The sequence below is a fragment of the Thamnophis elegans genome, chromosome 5, assembly GCF_009769535.1.
Source record: "Thamnophis elegans isolate rThaEle1 chromosome 5, rThaEle1.pri, whole genome shotgun sequence".
NCBI classification, from domain to species: Eukaryota; Metazoa; Chordata; class Lepidosauria; order Squamata; family Colubridae; genus Thamnophis; species Thamnophis elegans.
The window spans coordinates 61,403,721-61,426,457 of NC_045545.1; the positions used below are offsets into that span (position 1 = coordinate 61,403,721).

General features: G+C 38.9%; 1 protein-coding gene across 3 annotated transcripts in view; it reads left to right on the forward strand.

Annotated features, from left to right (window-relative positions):
* Positions 1-9,757, forward strand: part of HIPK1 (homeodomain interacting protein kinase 1) — a 38,383-nt gene extending 28,626 nt beyond the window's left edge. For all 3 annotated transcript variants that reach the window (XM_032219114.1, XM_032219113.1, XM_032219112.1), the window contains exons 15-16: positions 1,645-1,778; positions 4,168-9,757. In XM_032219114.1, coding sequence (XP_032075005.1) covers positions 1,645-1,778; positions 4,168-4,638 — 605 coding nt within the window. In that variant the 3' untranslated portion in view covers positions 4,639-9,757. The remainder of the gene's footprint in view (positions 1-1,644; positions 1,779-4,167) is intronic.
* Positions 9,758-22,737: the final 12,980 nt, after the last annotated feature.

The window sequence follows — 22,737 nt, forward strand, 5'->3', positions numbered from 1 at the left end:
TGTATTTGTGCATTCCTGTATTTTTATTAATACTTTATTAAGTATTCTGGACTAATCAGTACTTTAGTTCTATATAATATAAAATCATATACAATGGAAAAGCAGAGATGTACTCAAGTTTTTATCAGGCACAAATAACCAGAACATATGTCAAACTACAGAAGAGTTTATTATTGCTATCTATAAACAAGAATCTAGTCAACTGATGGCCAAAGCTAGATTGGCGCTAAATAAGAGTCAACAGAATTCATGAGGCTGGACTTGGATTTCTTTTTGCAGTGCAATGACTCCTAACCGATGACATGTTTCACTTCACCTTCCACTTCAGCCTGCTCTTGTATAGTTTCTTCTAATTCAATATAATCATTTTCCCAAGTCAATTAAAAAAATGTAACAAGAATTGCAAGATAGCAGTTGTTTAAAAATCAAATTAATAAAACAATGAAAAGGATATAAGGAAAGTAAAAGTCTCTTCTTGGTGTGCTTAATTATCGCTCCAAGAAGATGATGTTAGAAATGTACCTAAAAGTCTGTGAATGTTTTAAAACAGTTCTTTAAACCTAGCTTATTTTAAGAACAGACTTTCAAACCTTATAGCTCCTCCTTTTTAATTTACTTCCTTTAATTCAGACACCAGAAAGGTTGATGGATAATTTTGATAGTTTTTCATGCAAAGTTTAAGTTTATTCTTTTCTTTTTTATACCAGTGTTGAAACCCTAGAGGTGGGGCAAATATTTGGGGGCTGTGTTTTGCTATTTTAATACAGGTAGTCCTCAACGTGCAACAGTTCATTTAGTGAACATTCAAAGTTTCAACAGCATTGAAAAAAACCCTTAAGACTGTTGTTCACTCTTTTTATAGTCACATGATCAAAGTTTGGACATTTGACAACTGACTCATATTTATGATGACTGCAGTGTTTTGGGGTGGGGTGATAACTGCTTGCAACCTTCTTACAAGCAAAATCAATGGGGAAGCCAAATTCATTTAAAAACTGTGTTACTAACTTAACAACAGTAGTGATTCACTTAACAAGAAAGATGGTAAAATGGGGCAAAGTTCATTTAACAACCATTTCGCTTAACAATTGAAATTTTGGGCTCAATTTTAACCATACGTTGACTACCTGTATTGGGTGTTTTTTGAATATGCAGGTTTTAATTATTTGGGCATGCAGTAATGTGAAGGAAATAAGACAATAGACTGGATCTTAGTTAGATGACACATCTGGGGAGTTAACATGATCTCCTTACACCCTAATAAAAGGTCAAGTCAATTTTAAAACCTTATGTTCAAAAATATGATATGATAGGTTTCTTCAAAAAATTCATCGAGTATGTACAAAGTCTAGTACATTTAGTAGAAATCAGAACATCTGATCTTGATTTAAAACTGTTCCTAAAGCTTACTTCTTTTCATCCCAAAACTCCATCCCTTTGTCTACTCTTTGCTTCAAGACGACATGTATCTTCCCCAGGATTTTGCCTTTCCCCTTTGGCAATATCTTGATATAGTTATTCTCAAAGAGATTTGGACTTCATTCAGGAAGCTTTTCTTTTGAAATATTTGAAGAGTTATTTACTTTTGGACTGTATTAAAGAGGGGGATTCATTATGGAATAAATTTGATGATTTTTATTGTAGGAGTCTTTAGCCTGAGCAAGATCAAGCCAATGGCATCTGTAAGTGGGCAAACATCAGGATGTTGTATCACACCAAGTGGATATCGGCAACATCGGGTAGTGACAAATGGTGTACAACCACTCAACCTTAGCCAGGTATGTAAAATGATTTCTCCTCCTACATCTTGCTGCAATGTTCACATAGTAGCAGTTAGCAGTGCTTTATAGTAAAGGAACAGTTAAAAAGTAAATAGCAAAAAGAGAATTTGTGAATGATAAGAAATTTCAAAGAGCAATATTACTAAATTTGCATTCAGTAGTGGATTTCTCTTTCTGCTTCATAAATTATGGATTTGGACAGCACCATAAGGATCATGTAATTCAGTCTTTTGCATTGTGCAGGAAAACCTATTAAGCCATCCTCATGCCTCTTTTTTGGAATAAGATTAGGGCAATCAGGATTTCTAACCATTTTGGGCTCCTGGGTACAAATCTTAACGATGAAAAGCAATACGTTGTTTGTCACAATGTGCAGAATAATATTTGTATCCTAATATCAAGTTTAAGTTTGTTCATCAAGAGGTTTGTGTTGTGAGGAAGCCACACACATTTCATCAATTATGTGTCGTCCCCCCCACCCCCACCAATGACTACTGTATTTTTCGGAGTATAAGATGCATCGCAGTATAAGACGCACCAATGTTTTGAAGAAGCAAATTTTTAAAAAGTAGGTAGGTAGATAGAGGGATAGAGAGAAAGAGAGAAATACAGTAGGTAGGGAGGGAGAAAGAGAGAGTAGTTAGGTAGGTAGAGGGATAGAGAGAAATAGAAAGAGAGAGAAATACAGTAGATAGGTAAGGAGAGAGAGAGTAAGTAGGTTGGTAGGTAGAGGGATAGAGAGAGAAATTGAGAGAGAGAGAGAAATATAGTAAATAGGTAGGGAGAGAGAGAGTAGGTAGGTTGGTAGATAGAGGAATAGAAAGAGAAATGGAGAGAGAGAGAGAAATATAGTAAATAGGTAGGGAGAGAGAGGGAAGGTAGGTAGGTAGATAAAGGGATAGAAGCGAGAGAGAGAAATAGAGAGCAATACAGTAGGTAGGTAGAGAGAGAAAGTGTAGCTAGGGAAGAGGGATAGAGAGAGAGAAATACAGTAGATAGAATATAGTACATAGGTAGAGGGGAGAGAGGGTAGGTAGGTAGATAAAGGGATAGCGAGAGGGAGAGAGAAATAGAAAGAGATAGAGAAATACAATAGGTAGGTAGGGAGAGAGAGAGTAGTTAGGTAGGTAGATAAAGGGATAGGGAGATAGAGAAATAGAGATAGAGAAATACAGTAGGTAAGTAGGGAGAGGGAGAGAGATAGAGAAATAGAGATATAGAGAAATACAATAGATAGGTAGGTGTTTCTGCTGGCACAAGCACTTGATCAATATAATTCTCATCAATCAGTTAAAGAGCTTTCCAAAAGGGAAAAACAAGTTTTTGCACCGTGCAAACCTCCCCAAAACAGCCTGTTTTTCACAAAAACAGGCCCGTTTCCCCCCCCCCCAAAAAGGCATGAATAGCCTTGCAAAGTGCTCCGGGGGGAGGGGGAACATGCAAAAAAAGCCAATTTTTCACAAAAATGGGCCCGTTTTCCATCAAAGAAATTGCATGCATAGCCTTATGGAGGCTTATAGAGTGCTCCTGTGGGGCTGGGTTTTGTTACTCATTTCTGCTCTCCCCAGCCCCCAGGAGCTCTCTAGAAGCCTCCATAAGGGTATGGCACAGCCATTTTGGTGAAGGGGCGGGACTTCAGGAGGCAAAAAATGCTGTATTCGGTGTATAAGACGCACCCAGATTTTCAGCCTCTTTTGAGGAAAAAAGGTTCGTCTTATACTCCAAAAAATACGGTACGTGCATTGCTAGAATTTTAAAGAAACAGTCAGTGCAGAATTGTTATGGAAGTCTGTCCAGCTTTGAAACGACGTGGGCAGCAAGCAAACAAACAAACAAATGGGATCAGCCAAATTGAATGCAAGGTAAAGATGGGATAGGAGCCCAAATGCTAAACTTTATATTTATCTCTGGAATGCACAACCCAAAGTGCTATTTTCACATAAATAAACTGAAACAAAGACAACTATCAGCCTGTTCTTCACTCTGAAAAAAACAAAGACAACTATCAGCCTGTTCTTCCTCACCAAGAATGTTTCATAGATTGCTCTCTGATACATAAACAAAGAAAGGAAATGTAAGGTACAGAATATTTCCTTTACTATGCAGATGTAGATTAAAAGTAAATAGAGTAATTAAAAATAAAATGTAATTAAAAGTAAATAGAGTTAGCGAGGTAGATAGTTGTCTGGAAGGGGGTTTAGGGAATTGCAGTATCTACTATATTATAAGCTCCAGAAGGTAGATTCTCTTTGGGTGGAAAAAATCCTCTTCATCTGATATGTACCAGGAACATTGTTTTGCTTTTCTCTCCACTTCCTATTAGACTTTTTTTTTGTATAATAGTGTTCTGGATGCTTTCTTTCTAAGTCTGTTCCTTGCTTTATAGAACCAGCAAGCAACTGTACTGGCCTCTCAAGAGAGAAGTGGAAATCCAGCTCCCCGCAGACAGCAGGCCTACGTTGCTCCCCTGCCAACAACAATTGCTCAGGCTCCGTATACATTCCAGCATAGCAGCCCAGTCCACCCTCACTTGGCAGCGGCCACAGCAAGCCAGCCTCACATGTACACCTATGCGCCTACTACTGCTGCCACCTTGGGCTCCACCAATTCAATTGCTCATCTCTTTTCCCCTCAGGGCTCCTCCAGGCATACCACATACACAACCCATCCAAGCACTCTTGTGCACCAGGTCCCAGTCAGTGTGGGGCCCAGCTTGTTAACCTCTGCCAACGTAGCACCTGCTCAGTATCCACATCAATTTGCTGCCCAGTCCTACATTGGCGCTTCCAGAGGATCTGCAATTTACACTGGATACCCACTAAGCCCTACCAAGATTAATCAGTATTCTTACTTGTAATATGGGGGCAGAAACTGTCTTGAAGTCATGAACGATCATAGAGGTGAAGGGATCTGCAGTAGGCTTTGCAGTATTCTAACAATTCCAAGGAAAATAATGGGGAATCACCCCTTGTTGACAATTCTGCTTATGCTCTCCAGAATCAGGTGGTACTGTTGGTGGAGCCCTGCTGTTCAGGGGAAACATAGGTGATGACTGGGTAGAATCTTTTGAATCAAATTCTCATTAAGATTTTACATTTAATTTTTATTCATGCTTTAAAAACAAACAACTAGGGCCTGAACCCCATTTATTTAAAGCTATTACGTTAATCAGAAGGGAAAATGACTTTTTTTAAAAAAAGCTGTTCTTTAAAAAATGTATTAGAGTTAAATAGTACTTGTTTAAATTATTTTAGCAGCTTGCACAAACTCATATTGCCACTAAAATGCACATTTAACTCTAGGTTGCTAGGGCTGTTTTATAAACTTGAGTTAATATTTTAATTTTAATTTTGTAATTCATCTTCTTGGAAGGCAAGAGCTGAATTCGACAAAAGCAGTTATTTCCTCTCTCTTTAGCTTCTCTTATCTATGTACATAGACATATGTATATTGCTTTTCAATTCCCTAATTTTAATTATTTCTGTTTAAGGATAGTGTAGCATTTTTGTATACAGCTTTCTTTTAAATCACAGATTATTTTTAATGTGTGAATTTTCAAAATGAAGAGAGAGGGTTTTTTTTCCAGAAACAATTGGAGAAAGATGAATTTGCTTTCTGTTGTTAGATCACAGTCTGCAATGTTACCATGACTGCATTGTCCATAAGCTCTTGCACTTAGCTGAACGTATTTAGGATTGCATTGCTGTTTCAGGGCAGAAGCCTCTGGGAAGTACTTCCTGTCAGGTTCACTAAACCGAATAGATGTGCAGTTTCTGGAGAGTTTTATCTGAGATTTAGGCCATTCAAATTACATTCTTTCAGTTTAAAAATAACATTTAGAGCTGGATTCTTTTCGCAGAAATGGAAGGGTTTCTTCCCCATCTTGTCTTTCTTTGCCTGGTTCATTTAGCTGAAGAATCCAAAATTCACCTTAGCATCCACTTACTGAAATGTAAACTTTTTATACTTCTGCTAGCACCTCCTTCTAGGAATTTGTTGGCAAGAAACATTAAAGCGCTCTTATTAAGACTTGTATACAATACATGCATGTAGGAATTGCAAAAACATGACACAAAATTGCAGATTTTAAATGTTTATTACTGAATTTAAAACTATTTTAGAAGTTTTGTAATGGTGATGTTTTAATATTTTACAGAAAATGAAATATGTACATATTGATTAGAATTAAATACAACAAGCAAAATTTCCTGCTAATCCCAAATGTTCTGTCTTTGTAATCAAAATGTGTAGTGATTATACTTGAACTCTGTACTTAAGTGTTTGTCTAACTCTTAAATGTTTCTGGGGATGAAATTGATATATTCCTTTGTATTTAAACCAAAATGAGTTGTTAATACATGTTGGAATGTATGTGAAATAATGCAATCGCCTAGAGCTCATCACTGTAGCACTGAGAGAGAAAGAGAGAAAAGGAAAAAAAAGCTGCATGAGAGACAAGGATATCTTCTGATTTGTTTTGCACAGGTATGTGTGACTGGTGTGTAACCCCCCCTCCCCCAATATTGTAGTGCCTTAAATGATTATGTAGTGTGACTAGAGTTTACAGTGAGCTTGCCTTACGATGGACCAGCAAGCCCTCCGCTCTCCGTCAAATTGAAGCAATTCATTGAATATGTCCCACTAAGGCTAGATATAGGTAACGAAACCATTTGCTTTAAGTTTCAATGCCAACATAAATGGAACAATGGGCATCATTCAGCCAAAGCGGAGTACTTCTGTAGTCTTGCTTACTTCAGCTGGAAAGAATGTATCCAAATTTGGTTCTCCTGAGATGGCCAAATGAGTTCAGACATCAAGCCAAGCCATGCATTTGTTAACCACAATATAAAATGCAGACTATGCTTTGAGTTTCAGTCATATGGCAGCCAAACCATGATGTAGGATAGTCTTCTCTAGAAAGTATTCCTTTCCTAACCTGATAGCTTGTAAACAAGACTGTTCCTTCAAGATATGCCAAACAGCCTGTCATGCTGATTGGGGGTTAATGAAAATTGGCATATCTAGAGTAGACAGTGTGGGGAAAACATTGTATGGCATGGTTTGATTATGGCATGTATACCTGAAGACAAAGTAATTTGGTTTGCCAGTTCAAACAATAAGTTTGTAATCAAGTTCAAATTACAGCTGCTAATCAAGGCTTAGTGTGGTATATGAAATGCTTCTAAACTGAAGCATTCAGACCTAAGCATTTTAGTTTGATTGACCCTCCCCCCCCTCAAAATTGTAACTATTCTAGCTGTTGATGCATCTTTAAGAGTATTATGCTGGGAATGCATTGGGAAGCATATTTGGTATTTCAGAGGTGTTTAAGCATGTGCAATTTCTTTCCCTTAGGGTATACTGTAATATTGTTACCCATGTGTGTAGCAGAAATTGCTTATAAAATATTTCTAGTTTGGTGTTACAATTAGAACTTTTATACCAAAGAGAGCTTACTGGAAAGCACATAATCTAAGTTTTATTTAACACCGCTAGTAATTTGGCGCTTTTGGAAAGCTTAGAAAACTCTAGCACTTGCTGTAAGGAAATAACACATGAACTGGCTTGCTAGTGGTGAGCGTCTAAATCTCTTGGTTTCCCGAATTCGGTCACAATTGTTTATTTCACCACTGCCATTATGCAACGACTGTTCTTGGCCAAATGGAGAATTAACTATCTTGGAGAGTGGTATTGCTACAGCAATAAAAGGCATTAACAGCCTTGGAGCCCAGTTTGTATTCCATCCAATCTACATTAAATGACTAGATTTTGTACTTTAGAAAAATAATAATAATAATCTAAGAATATTAAACCAATTTCTGGAGCATGCATGTTCACATGTTATAATAGTCCAAATGTGAACAGTTTTTGAAATGGTAACTGGCAATAACTCTGACCCATTAGTCAGGAATTGGGGAAGGGGGAGTCATGATTTCAGTGAGGCCAAGATTTCAGAGGTCTTAAAGCCACTTACCCCAATAGCTCTAAATAGTCTGTGGACCACAAGCCTTACAGTTTCCTTTTTAGTGAGGAATCTGTTGTCTTTGGCAATAGAGGAGAGTGGTTAACAGTGTGACTAGCTGTGAACATTTGTTTACTGTACTCTTGTTTTGTTGTATTTTTTCTTCTTCTGTATTGATGTGAAGATAACCGAGGAATTTCAGTTCTTTACATCACTGGTGTCAACAACAATTTCTGTTGCTGTAACATTCTCAGAATAGTTTTCTGCTTAGTGCCATGACCTGTAGCTCAATTCGCCTTATAGAAAATCTGAAAGTGGATTATTTTACCAATTAAGCATATTAATATTAAAATATTACTAGAATATTTCCAATGCGGCAAGGATTTTCAGTAAACCTGCTTGGAAAATGTAAAGTACAGGTCTTAAAAAAAATAACCTATCCTTGAATGGGTTAATCATTTTTACCTCAAAGTCAGTTCACATCTTCTGAGTGAACAAAAGAACTGGGTTTTCAAGAAAACTTTATAATTTTATATAATCCAAATTAAGCAATTATGAATCATTAACAAAAGACATTTCCCCAAGTTTTTGATTCTGACTTCCTCAGTAATTTGCTCCAGAGACCAGACACTTCATATCTGGAAGCAAATAAAATATATTAAGAGTTTTCTCTAAAAGGCCGCCTTCTCACAAAGCATGTGAGATAGCAAGTTACACACATAGCATACTACTGCCTCTAAGCTCTTTTAAAATCTCTCAATGTGCACCTGGGATGTTTGTCCAGATGGACACCATCCCAGGAAAGGAGACATAACTCCAGATGTTTTGGTTTGGGAACTCCCCCACCCCCTTTGGTACCTGTATTGGCTTCATGATTCTTCCTGGCTGAAGATGGGGTGGGGAGATTTTTGAAAGTAACCCCTCATGATTTGTGAGAACTAGGCTGCAGGGGCATCTTTTTCTCCCAGTGCATTTCCAGGTTGCCTCATAATGAAAAAGAGAGAGCAATAGCCTCACAGTTGTGCAGCCTACAAATAATGGAACCTATTTTATGCACACAAATCAACGTTTCAAAAATTTAGTTTCCTTTTTTCTGAGGGAATTTGGAATATCTTCATATTATGCCTGCATTTTCTGCAAGTTCTGAAATTGGTAGGACTTGCCTGTGGGTAGCTATGCTTTTCTCTGCAACCTGAGCTCATTTGTAAGTAAATTTATTTTTAGTAATAGCAAGACAAATTATGCTTTACTTAGTCACTTCTGTGATTAAACCTATTATTTAACATTCTTGATAGCTGAACTTTCACCTCATTGTTCTTGATACTCCACTGCAAAGGCAGCTTCTGAGCTTTACTGCTTGCACATAGTTAAACAGTGCAGTACCATACCTCTGATTTCAATATTTTTTAAAACATAAAATTCAATTGCTTCTAGGTGACTGGGATTGGCACAGCCCTGCTTTCTTGTTTTAATTTTTAACTTATGAATGGTGCCGCATGTTGACATAGTTGTTTGTTGCTAAACTTTATATAATGTGTGATTTCAGATTCAGCTTGAACTATTATCTAATTCACTACATGTAGCAGTGCATTATATGTAATGTTAGTATTTCTGCTTGACTCCTTGATATTGCAATGGAATTCCTACTTTATTAAATGTATTTGATATGCTAGTTTACTGTGTAGAATTTAACTTTTTTCTGGTTGTGCTCTTCCTTTTTACAAGCCGCTAGATAAAGGTAGTTTCTGACAATTATTGATCTATGTTTGTATTGCCAATGTACTTAGGGGATAATGTAAAAATCATTTTAACAAGAGGAAATACAGATATTTAAAAACTTTAATACTAACTATATGGGAAAAGGGTCCATTGTGAAAACACGGTTTATCTTTGGATTCAATGTTTGTCTTTGGTTTTACAAAGTAGCTTGTATTTTAAGTATTTTCTACATAATATGGTAAAAATGTAGAACAATTGCAATGCATCAATAAAAAAGTTACTTTTCTGTATTCTATTAATTTGTTGATTTCTGAGTGAAAACATCTTGTGGTTAACTCCATTTTTAAATCCCAATTGTACATCAAGGTAAAATGAAAGAAGGAAAACCTTGTGCCAAGTCCCATTTTTATGTAAAGGATACCATGTAAAAGCAGAAAGGGGAAATGGAAAGCTGTCTAAGAGAACAGGGAATTTGTCAGAAGCACTGCATGGGGTAGTTTAGCACTTGAGAGTAGGGCATAATTTGATGTCATGATCAAAACGAATTTTTGTTGAATATGGAGATGGTCTGAAGATAGAGAACCATGTTTTTTTATTTTCCTTTGGTTCCTTCTGGGCTGAGAGGCAGTGATCTGCATTCATATGCTCAAAGAACTGAGACGAAAGAAAATGGTACCTTGGCAATGATATAGAGAGCAGGTTTTTCCCACTGCAGAGTAGAGTAGCTTCAGAAACTGGTTATATTTCATCTTGCTTCGTGCTCACTCCCACCCATCAGGATCACTCCATTTTCCATGCCTTTCTGTTCTGAATAGGCATTCCTTTTCCCACCGGAGCTGTTCCATTGGATCACGGCATATACCGAAAATTTGCAAGGAGAGCCTTCAATTGCAGTATGAACCAAATGAGCTATAGACTCAGCATAGAAGCATGATAAACTATCCCTACATGCTATTCACATTTCTATCATGTATTGGAATTAGCTTTATATATTATGTATACTTTCTCTGGTATCATATACCAACAAATGTCTTATAAACAATTCTTTTTTAAGTTCATAACACAATGTAAATTTCAACCCTTTTGATCGTGTAGTTTTCCAATTGGTACACTGTAACCAGTGCATCATACATTTTTAACCTATTCTTCCTCAGTTTCAAATTTCAGGAAAAGTTTAAACATTTCAGCAATTGCATGCTCACCATCAATGCATATTTGAATTTTAATTCTGTCTTATTTTGCTCCAGGCCACAAATAATTTTATTCATTTTGAATCTTTTTGATAACTGTAAATGGGGAAACAAGACAATACTTGGTTGGTGGGAGTTGGCTCATGCCCCTCCTGCTGAATCTAACGGGACTGTTGGATGTAATTGGAGAGAAATAGTCCCTAAAATAATGTCCTATGCCATGAAAGGCTTTATGTTATGACCACGATCTTGAAATGCATTCAGGAGCAACCAATGTAGCCCAAAGAGCACAAGTGTAGTGTGTGCTGATTGAGGGTTGTGCATAATTGCATTTTGCACCAGCTGAAGCTTACAAATACTCTTCAAGGGCAGCCCCCATCTCCAATTGCAATAATACATACAAGTTACCAAGGTATGAATGGTGAGAAGAATCTTCCAGACTAGGAATGGACACAAACAGTGCACAATATGTAGTTGATCAAAGGGCCTCCTGGCTATGGCTACCATTTGTTACTTTAACAGGAGGTAGAAGTCTGGAAGGACCCCCAAATTGCACACAGGTTACATTTGGGATAGTGCAATCCCATCGAACAAGATATGGAAAATCCCCAGAACCAAGGGCCTCTAGCATCTAAAGTCACTCTGTTTCTCAGAAGCCTGTTTCCTAGATACTGAGCAGGACACACACAGCATGCTTAATTGGCTTGGGTTGGATGTAAAGCTGCATATCATCCCCTCACTTTGTGCTACTAGTGAGAGGAAATACCAAACTCTGGTACCCCACAATCAGGAGCTCAGGTATGGGACCTCTTTCTCCCAATTAGCCCTAATTGGAACTGACCATACAGGAAGGAAGAAAATCAATACAACATAGTTTCCCATACGCCCAACCCTTGAGCCAATTTAGAAGGATAACATGGTAGATGTCCACTGAGCGCCCCTGGAAAATCAAGAAGAACAAGAATGGAGGCACTACCTCTATCCTGCTTCCACCAGAGGTCATCCAAATGTATGACCAATGCTGTTTCCATTCCATACTCATGCCTGAATCTTTCCTGAAAAGGATTCCTCTGGGATCCTCATAAATTGTTCCATGACTCCTGTCTCAACAACCTTTCTTAAAAACTATCATTAAGCTGAATAGGCTTCTCTACTTTTTTATAATTTATCTAGATACGATATTTTTTTATTCTTCCCTACTTTCCTTATCATAATATGTAGCTGATCCCAGTTCATTCTTGCAACAATCAATAGATACACACACAAGATTTTATGCTGAAAGATGTCAACTATCCAGTTGACAAATCTAGAAAAAGAAACTCCTGGGACACTATTTTACCATGAGTATAATTACTGACTAAACCATATTGGCACAGATGAAGCAAAACCAAATCTGGGTTTCCTGTGCAAAAGCTAGTATAGGTAATCTGCCTCCTCCCCTATGAGCCACCCTGCAGTCCCTTATGTCCACCAATCACTTCTGTTAATTTTGTTATGGAAACCAGTCATGCTATGACATCTGCTTAGTGTGTCCTTGAGGTGGGAGCACCATTTCATGGGAACTGGCAATGCTTGGATGCAATTCCCCGCCCCCCTTGTATTCCATCCCACTCTCTCTCTTTTCTTTGTCTGCAGGCAAGCAAAACATAGGTGAAAGATTGAATCAGTCTTGACATGAATGTATTTCTTGGAAGACATTCCGTGAAATATTATCTGATACATTTTAAAATTAGATTTGGCAGAATTTAATCTGATATTAGAAACTCAAATTCTTGATTCAACTTAATAAAATATTGCAATAATTTTAGATTGTTTATTTGTATGCCGCCCTTTTCCCTGGGGGGACTCAGGGCGGCTCACAATCAAAAGGAAGGGGGGGACAGACTTTTACATATAAGACAGTACATGATTAAAACGCAACATTCATACCATTCGGGCGGGTTACAGTATTTAGCCCCAGGCCTGACGGGATAGCCAGATTCTAAGGGCTGTGCGGAAGGTCTGGAGGGTGGTGAGGGTACGAAGCTCCACGGGGAGATCGTTCCATTGGGTCGGGGCTACCACCGAGAAGGCTCTCCTCCGCGTGGTGGCCAGTCGGCATTGGCCAGCGGATGGAATTCGGAGGAGGCCTAAACGATGAGATCTAATGGGTCGTGTGGAGGTGATCGGCAGTAGGCGGTCTCTATATTTTTCACTATATGTTTGCACATATTATTTTAGATGTACACCTAGCAATTGATTGTACTGTATGCTGTAGTGTTTATCCTACCTCAGATAATTTTGGAAGGTAAGCAGTGTTTTGGCTGGATTTGATTGGGGGAACCATCTGGGAATTCTAGGTCTATGGGCCAGACTACAAAATTAAAAGAATATTGAAGAAAGTATTGGCATGAAAACCGCTGAGAAAACTACTTGGATGTGGTCAGCAAAAATAGAGCTCGACTCAACAACATCTTTATCTTTTATTAGATTCTTTTGTTGTTGCTATTTAAAAGAACAACAAGGTGATTATTGTTAAAATGCATAGATAGAAAAATGTAAAGAAGAAAATAGAAAAAGTAAACGAATGAAAACTAAAATCACTGGTAGAGATAAATGTGTTGGCTACTCTTCTAAGATGCACAGAGTCAGACCAAAGTGAGTGGTAATAACTTTTTTCCATTTTCTTCTATAAATAATAGAAGCATGATCTGTTGAAGCATGATCTCCCACCACATTCTTTATACTCATGCCCATTTACACCAGAAGACGTGCAGAAGGGGCTGGATTCTTTACAAAACAGTAAAGCTGCAGGATTTGATGGCATGTACCCAGGACTACTAAAGTACTGTGGACCAGCAACTAAATTTTGACTTTCCTCCTTTTTCAGTTCCATATTATACTGACGATGGCTGCTTCCTATATTCAAAATGACCAAAATTATTGCAATTTTGAAATCAGGAAAGGATCCAAACCTTCCCCAAAGTAACAAGCCAACTGGTTTTCTCTGTGCCACCAGAAACGTTTAGAAAGATTTGTGTTAAACAAAATAGCCCTAGCAGTAGAATCTGTAAATCAAATAGAACAAATTGGATTTCATTCCACACGTGATTTAGCAATCAAGTCCTTGTACTAACTTCCTACCTGAAGATTCCAAAGGAAAAGGAAAAATGTCTGTTTTTCTTGACTATGATATTGCCTGGAGGGAAGGACTTCTCAAATTAATTGTCCTTTTTATAATACCATTGCCTTGATTGACAACATGCTGAGTAGCAGGTTATTTCAAGTTTTCACAGAATTCAATTGAAGCAGATATCATAAGTTGAATAATGGTCTATCACAAGGATCACTAATATCACCTGCCCTTTTTAATTTGGACACCCATGACCTGCCTGAAACTTTTTCTCAAAAATGAATTTATTTCGATGATATCTAGCCCACAGACCAAAGAACCAACTTGAGTGATGCAGAAGTTATCCTTTCTTACGATTTTCAGAAGCTGGATGACTATTTCAAAAATGGTGTTTCCAACGAAGACTAACAAAAACAGAAGAAGCCATATTCCACCTCAGCAATAGGTACACAAATTACCAGCCTTCAGTGAAGTTCCAGAACCATATTTTACAATGTAATAATTCTCTGAAGTATCTGGGGGTAACACTGGACAGATCACTAGCCTTCTGACGACAACTGAAAAAACTGCAAAATTTAAAAGCTGCAACAATTTACTGGACATACTGACTGGAACATCCTGGGTGATGATGCTAACACTCTATGAACAGTAGCCTTTAATACAATACAATACAATAGCAGAGTTGGAAGGGACCTTGAAGGTCTTCTAGTCCAACCCCCTGCCTAGGCAGGAAACCCTATACCATTTCAGACAAATGGCTATCCAACATCTTCTTAAAGACTTCCAGTGTTGGGGCATTCACAACTTCTGGAGGCAAGCTGTTCCATTGATTAATTGTTCTAACTGTCAGGAAATTTCTCCTCAGTTCTAAGTTTAGAGCCGAGGTGGTGCAGTGGTTAGGGTGCAGTACTGAAGGCCACTACAGCTGACTGTTATCTGCAGTTCAGCGGTTCTAATCTCACCGGCTCAAGGTTAACTCAGCCTTCCATCCTTCCGAGGTAGGTGAAATGAGGACCCAGACTGTGGGAGCGATATGCTGACTCTGTAAACCGCTTAGAGAGGGCTGAAAGCCCTATGAAGCGGTATATAAGTCTAACAAAAAAAAAGTTGCCTCTCTCCTTGATTAGTTTCCACCCATTGCTTCTTGTCCTACACTCAGGTGCTTTGGAGAATAGTTTGGCTCCCTCTTCTTTGTGGCAACTCCTGAGATATTGGAACACTGCTATCATGTCTCCCCTAGTCCTTCTTTCTATTAAACTAGACATACCTAGTTCCTGCAAAAGTTCTTCATATGTTTTAGTCTCCAGTCCCCTAATCATCTTTGTTGCTCTTCTCTGCACTCTTTCTAGAGTCTCCACATTTTTTCTATATCGTGGTGACCAAGGCATTATAAAGTGGTATTAACACTTCATGTGATTTTGTGTTTATGTAGCCTAGAACTGTGCTTGCTTTTTTGGCAGCTGCTGCATACTCCTGGATCATATTTAAATGGTTGTCCACTAGGACTCCCAAGATTCCTCTCACAGTTACTACTATTGAGCAAGGTACCACCTATACTGTATTTGTGCATTTTGTTTTTATTGCCTAAGTGTAGAACCATACTCTTTTCACCATTGAATTTCATTTTATTAGATAGTGCCCAATGTTCATGTTTGTCGTGATCCTTCTGTATCTTAAGTCTGTCTTCTGGGGTGTTGGCTATTCCTGCCAGCTTGGTGTCATCTGCAAATTTGATGAGTTCCCCATTTATTCCCTCATCCAAATCATTGATGAAGATGTTGAAGAGTACTGGGCCCAAAACAGAGCCTTGGGGTACGCCACTGCATACTTCCCTCCATGAAGATGCAGTTCCATTGAGGACTACACATTGAGTGCCGTTGGTCAGCCAATTACGAATCCATCTGATGGTGATGCTGTCCAACCCACATTCTTCTACTTTATCTAGTAGTAGGTTATGGTCTACCTTACCAAATGCCTTACTGAAGTCCAAGTAAACTATATCGATGGCATTCCTCTGGTCCACTAATTTTGTCACTTTGTCAAAGAATGCAATAAGATTAGTCTGGCATGATCTGTTTTTGACAAACCCATGTTGGCTTTTGGCTATTACTTTGTTTACTTCTAGGTGTTCGCTAATTTGTTGCTTGATTATCTTTTCCAGAATCTTTCCTGGTATTGAGGTCTGTAGGTCTGTAGTTTCCTGGATCTATTTTTTTTTCCTTTTTTGAAGATGAGACCCATATCAGCTCATTTCCAGTCCTCTGGCAATTCCCCAGGGTTCCAGAATCTCTGAAGGTTATAGTTCAGTGGTTCTGAGATCTCATCTGCCAGTTCCTTCAGAACCCTGGGGTGTAATCCATCCGGTCCTGGTGATTTGAACTCATTTAGGGTAGACAGGTGCTCACTTACCATTTTCTTCCCTATTTCAATTTGTGTTCCTAATCTGATTTTTGTGGTGCTATTTTTGATAGGTTGGACTGTTTTATCCCTTTGTGTAAAGACAGATGCAAAAAATGAGTTAAATAGTTCTGCTTTCTCCCCGTTGCTTGTCACCTTCTTGTCACTTTTTCCCAGCAATGGACCAATTGTTTCCTTAACCTTTTTCTTGTTTTGCTTTGGTTTATTCCATAGCTGAATATTGTGCCAGCATGTCTCTTAACAGCTCCCACTACTAAGTGGTCAATATCCAAATCTGCCAGACAATGCATATCATCTCTAGTACATTGCATTCCATTACTGTGCACTGGCTATCAGTATTTAGCAATATCATACCACCCTGCATTGGAAGACAACAAGCTCTTGTCCAGCTATGGTCAAGGATGCTGGACAACAAGACCCTCCCTATTCACCAGGATATTGCACAGTCCATCACAAAATTGCAATCCCATTGGCCAGCATGGAAAAAAGATATTCACTTGACCCAATTGACTGCAAGAATGCCTGGAGAGAGGACTGGTCCAAGAATACTCTTGTGGCCTGACCATTGGCGATTCCTCTACCAAACCAGCCGCCCAGTGGTTTATTAGAATCAGATGCCTCCTAGATGGTTAAGGCTGCCTAGAAAGTGATCCATGTAGTGCCGCTACTTCTCTGTGGAAAGGGATTGTCCTTCAGCCTTGAAGAAAGCTGTGGTATAGCACCCCTTTAAGAGGCTATTGCTGAATCCAACCATAGTGATAAATTTTGTCAATCTCGAATCTCTCCACTCTGGGGAAGGTGTTGGAGATGTTGATTGGGCTTAAGCTCTAGAAATCATGGAAAAAGTAGATTATCTAGACTTGTTTCAGTCAGGGTTCAGGCCATGATTCACTATGATGATAATATCAATGTATAAACCACACTTATCTATGATGGTTCCAATTGTTGTTGACCAGGTGAGAAGCCTGCCTGTGACTCCTAATTTGCTGACATTTAGGACACAAATTATCACTCCTCTTTTGTTTAACACCTACAGGAAACCATGGGATGAGGGCATCTATTGTTTGAGGTCAGCTACATTAATCTTTTGATGATAGAATTTTACATCTCCACCCAGGTTGACTGATCAGTGTTGAAGTCTTGACCCAATGTTTGATTTGGTGGATTGCTTCTGAGACAGCCCCTTTAAAGTTCAATTTTGACCATTTTGGAGAACCCTTGGATGTATAAAGCCCTTCATGGTAGTGGGCCTGGGTATTTGAGAGACCGCCTACTGCCAATTACCTCCACTAGACCGATACGATCGCATCGATTAGGCCTCCTCCGAATTCCATCTACTAGCCAGTGCAAACTGGCAACTACCCGGAGGAGAGCCTTCTCGGTGGCTGCTCCGACCCTCTGGAACGAACTCCCCGTGGAGATTCGGACCCTCACCACCCTCCAATCCTTCCGCGCCGCTTTGAAGATCTGGCTGTCCCGGCTGGCCTGGGGTTAAGATTTCAACCCCACCCGAATTGTGTGACTGTTGTGCTCTCTTTTAATATGTTGTATTGTTTCCATATTGGAATACTGTTTGTCTTTCCCCCCCTCCCTTTTTGAATTGTGAGCCGCCCTGAGTCCCCCCAGGGAAAAGGGCGGCATACAAATAAAGGAAATGAAATGAAATATATATGTGGATATACACTATGGATACATAGTGTTGATAATTAAGCTGGAATAAAGCAGGAAAAGGCAATATGGTACCTAGGATCATTTTGGCACCTACTGAGTTTCCTATCCTATACTTTTTTATTTTCCCAGAAAGGATGCTTATATTTATGTCTGATTTGTGACTCAAATTCTACACTGTCTATTTTATGTCTTCTGCCACAAGGCAACCTGCTGATATTTCAGCAGCACTAGAGATAATTTTGCTAATGATCCCATAAGATTCTTGAATGAAGAGCTCATTGGCTCTATTCTTTGGAGTAATGAAACAACTATTACTACCTCAAGGTTTGTCATTGCAGCTGCTTCCTGCACTTTCTCCAAGGAATTATTTGCACAGTATTCTTTTACTTTCAAAAGATAGATAATTTGACGTCCTCAATAAATTTTGGATTGCAACTTCTATCAACCACAGTAATTAGGACTTACGGTAGTTGTACTTTATGAGTAAAGTAATATTACTGAAATTTAAAGTTTCCTTGAAAAGGCATGTTTTTAAATCTCTATTGAAGTCTGTAATTATAATCATATTGCCATGATTGTAAGCAGAGCCTCTAGATGGCAGCATATGGCTTTGAGTTGAAGAAACGGGAGAAAACAAACCCAGATTCTTTGTTTTCTCAAATCAGTCTTAAATTCAATTCTTATACTGCTTTAAAGGCTGGTAAATTATGATCTATGAAGAAATATTGGGTTAAATTTTCCCAAAAGTATCAGCTTGTTGTATTTATGGTGGAGAAAAATATTTGTAATGCATATCTTGAATTTCAATATATGAATTATTGTACTTTCTTTTTGTGGCACAACTTAATATCATTATCTGGAAACAACAATGATACATGTCTTGTTCATGGAAGGGTAATTGTGTGGGAAATAGGTTGTATAATTAGTCTTTTTTTTCAATCTTTCATTTCTCTTTCAGTCAAGAATAGTTGCTCATTGATAGAGCAACCGGTATATTGGTTCCCATTATTATCTCTGCATAATTTTAGGAATAGTTTTGTTTATTTATCATATTTCTATACTGCCCATCTCAACCTAAGTAACTATCATTTCTCATTAGAATTCTCTTTATTAAAGGTCCACCTATTGTCAATATGGATCACAACTTTAAGATCTCTGGACTTCAACTTCTAGAATTCCCCAGCCAAAATGCTGATATGTAAAATAAATCTAATGAAATAAATAAAAATCCATGGTACAGACCATTGCACAATGAAAGTTATGCAACTGTTCTGTGTCATGGAATTTTCTTGGCAGTCCTGATGATGTTCCACTTGTAGTTCGCCCATGTTTTCCTACTCATTCTTCCAACTTTCACCAACAAGCACTAGAAATAAAGAGAACAAAAGAGGACAATGAACCTCCAGCTACCCATTTGTTAAGAGCAAAAAGGACATGTTAATTGCATAATGTGTATCACCTGGTAGCACTGGAAATAACCCAGCTGGAAATATCTTAAATGCAAGGCGATGCCTTGGTTTATAATGGAAAGGCAAATCAATGGTTCCAAATAACACAATGGACCTATTCTGTTCTGCCAGTGGCAATAAATGTGATCTTGAAGCATCAGAAAAAGAAACTTGTAATTAATTCCAAACTATTGGCATTCTTCAGTACTGTAGCCTGTCACATAGATATTGATCTAGTTATTTGCTGAAAACCTGATCGCTTTGCTAATTCAGATGAACAGTAGTTCATTTTTAACTGACTTTGACAATGAAGGATTTTTCCTGCTCTCCTTAAGTCAATTATAAAGGGTAACATAGTGAAACTTCTGAGCAACTGAGAACTCTTTTTATTTGTTACTCTTTGGAGTCAGTTAATCTTATTAATCAACATGTCAGCTGCATTTCTCATGAGGAATCCACCCATTTGTTTCAAAATTGTACAAAAAGAAAATTCAGTAATGGCTTTTCTTAGAGCAGAAGCCCCTTTCCCCTCTTTTCTCCCTCCAAAAATACATTTAAGGATAATCTGCACTTCACTTTGTGCAAGTGTACAGTCATTATTTCCCCACATTTCTTGCAAAAGAGAGCATTAGCGCTGGCAGTGGTGGGGTTTTTAAATCTGTTATTGAACCTAATAAACTATCAAGAAAACGGTCATGAAGTTTCTACAAAATTGTATTATAAATGTAACTGCATCTTGAGAGACTTTGCATACTGATTCGTGTCTTTAAAAAAACAACAACTGATGTTCCCTGTCCTTCAGAAGTATACCATAATCCTATTTCATATACAAACAGATGAAAGTGATCTCTTTCCCCTAAAAGAGGTGGCACAGTGGTTAGGGTGCAGTACTGCAGGTCACTTCAGCTGACTGTTATCTGCAGTTCAGCGGTTCTAATCTCACCGGCTCAAGGTTGACTCAGCCTTCCATCCTTCCGAGGTGGGTGAAATGAGGACCCAGACTGTGGGGGTGATATGCTGACTCTGTAAACCGCTTAGAGAGGGCTGAAAGCCCTATGAAGCGGTATATAAGTCTAACTGCTATTGCTATTGCTAATTTATTTGAACAGAGTTATGTTTGAAATGACACTTAATTGGAAACTGCCCTATGTTGAGATAGATTACTAGCCCATCTAGCCATTTTAAGGTACAACAGGCTGTATCTTAACACCCGTGTTAAGACACCACATATATATATGTAGTATTTCTATGGATTCAATTCCTATTCAGTATTGTCATAAAACCCAGACAGTATCTAAGCAATCAGTACTTATTACAGAATAAAAGCTGTCACTATGTTTTGGACTGTGAATTTTTAGAAGTAGTTATTTGCTTAGTTTTTGAGGAAGCCTTAGCTTCCATAATAAAATCTAGCCTTTGCTTTTCAGCTAATTATTTCAACATCTCATTCTCCATTATTTCTTTTATTAAGTAAAATCCATACTTGATTTATTTATTTATTTATTTATTAGACTTATAAACCGCTTCATAGGGCTTTCAGCCCTCTCTAAGCGGTTTACAATTTTTTTTTAGCAAATTGAGTCAGCAACTTGCCCCCACAGTCCGGGTCCTCATTTCACCCACCTCGGAAGGATGGAAGGTTGAGTCGACCTTGAGCCAGTGAGATTTGAACCGCTGACCTGCAGATCACAGTCAGCTAAAGTGGTCTGCAGTACTGCACCAGGGACGTGCAGTCACTAGAGGCAAGGGAGGCGGAGCCTCACCAGTCTCCTCAGGAAAAAGAAAGAAATTTAAATATTTTTTAAAAAATAATTAAAGCCAAGATAGTTGCTACCAGATTCCAGGTCACAGTGGCTTGGTGTCTGTTTAGTGTTAACCAAAGCAGGAGGCGAGAGAACTCGGGGCCTCCTTTCCATAAGGAATTTTTCACCTTCTAAAAGTTAAGAAATAGTTAAAAGGCAAAAAAGTTCAGATGCAAAAGAGGCACTAATTCTTCCGCCTCCTGATCTGGAAGCAGCGAATCATGTCTTCTTGAGCACACTTACGTTGGGCGGGGCGTGCTTCAGAGGAGAGAGGAGTGGGAGAGAAGGAAGAGACTGGCTCTTTGCTGCAGACCTGGGCGCTTGGCGGCTCCCGCGATGCAAAGTGCCCCACCGTCCCCGATGCTGCTGCCCACCCGTTGCCCCGGCCTGCTTCTCCAGGCTCCGCCACTGGAAGTCCCGGATCGCCTCTGGGGGAAGGTTGAGTGAGAAGCGGAGCGAAGGTTCTCTGCGGCCTCCCGGCGCTGCGCACAGGCTCTCGCAGGAGCGCGTGTCAGCGGCCGGCGGCCTGGAGCGGCCCCGGCTGCGAGACAAGGGAGTGCTTAAAGCAGCTGCTGCCGCCGCCACCACCCCTCCTTCACCAGGTGGGGTGGTGGTGGCGGCAGCGGCAGCGGCTGCTTCCCCCCCGCCGAGGCCGACTGCTGCCCTGCTTCGCTGCTTCGCTGCTTCGCAAAAGGATGCCCAGCTGAGCCTCACCAGGTATAAACCTCACCGCACGTCACTGTACTGCACCCTAACCACTCCGCCACCTCGGCTCTAGAACTAGTCTGCAGTTCTATTCCTCAGGATTTTGAGTGGAACACCTGTGCCAAAGTACAAATAAACTACTTGATTATGTTCAGCTGTACTTTAATTTTCACAGTATTTAATGTAAACAAATTTTAATTTTATGAAAAATAAACAAATGCCATCATACTTTCAGATTCGTAAAGAAACTCAACTCACTAGCATTCACTGTTTGATGCAATACTTAGTATCTGATTCCCTTGTATAATAAAATACATATGTATATGTGATTTATGAAGTGGGTACTCATATATACATTGTGGTTTGTTTGCTTCCAAATAATATTAGAGTTCAAGTCGTTGCACTTGCTAAATAGATGTATTTTGTATGCAAATGCCAAGGTCTATATTCACACACACATCCTTCTAAAATTATGCTACATACATTATTTTTACTTGGGAATTGGACTGCAAGCAAATTTTCCAGCTCAACGTAGCATTCCTTTAATGACATAGGATGCTGAGTTGCAGATAAAGTACCCTAACAAAATGCATACAAAATGACTGCCAGAAAGAACATAGGATTGCCTGATAGCTAAGTGTTTCATTTTGTCTCTCTTTTTTAAATTAGGAATATTGACTTTTGAGTAGTTATTCCACAGGACTGATATTGCTACTGAAAACCTCTGCCACCTCCTATCTTGGCACTCCTTGCCCTTACCATGTTTTCCCAAAAATAAGACAGGGTCTTACTTTCTTTTGACCTCCAAAATAAGCACTTGGCCTTATTATCTGGGAGGTCTTATTATTTTTGAGGTGCAGGAGGCAGTGAATGTGATCACCTCATGGATGCTGCTGTATTGCAATATTTTTGTGGAGGGCTTATTTTCA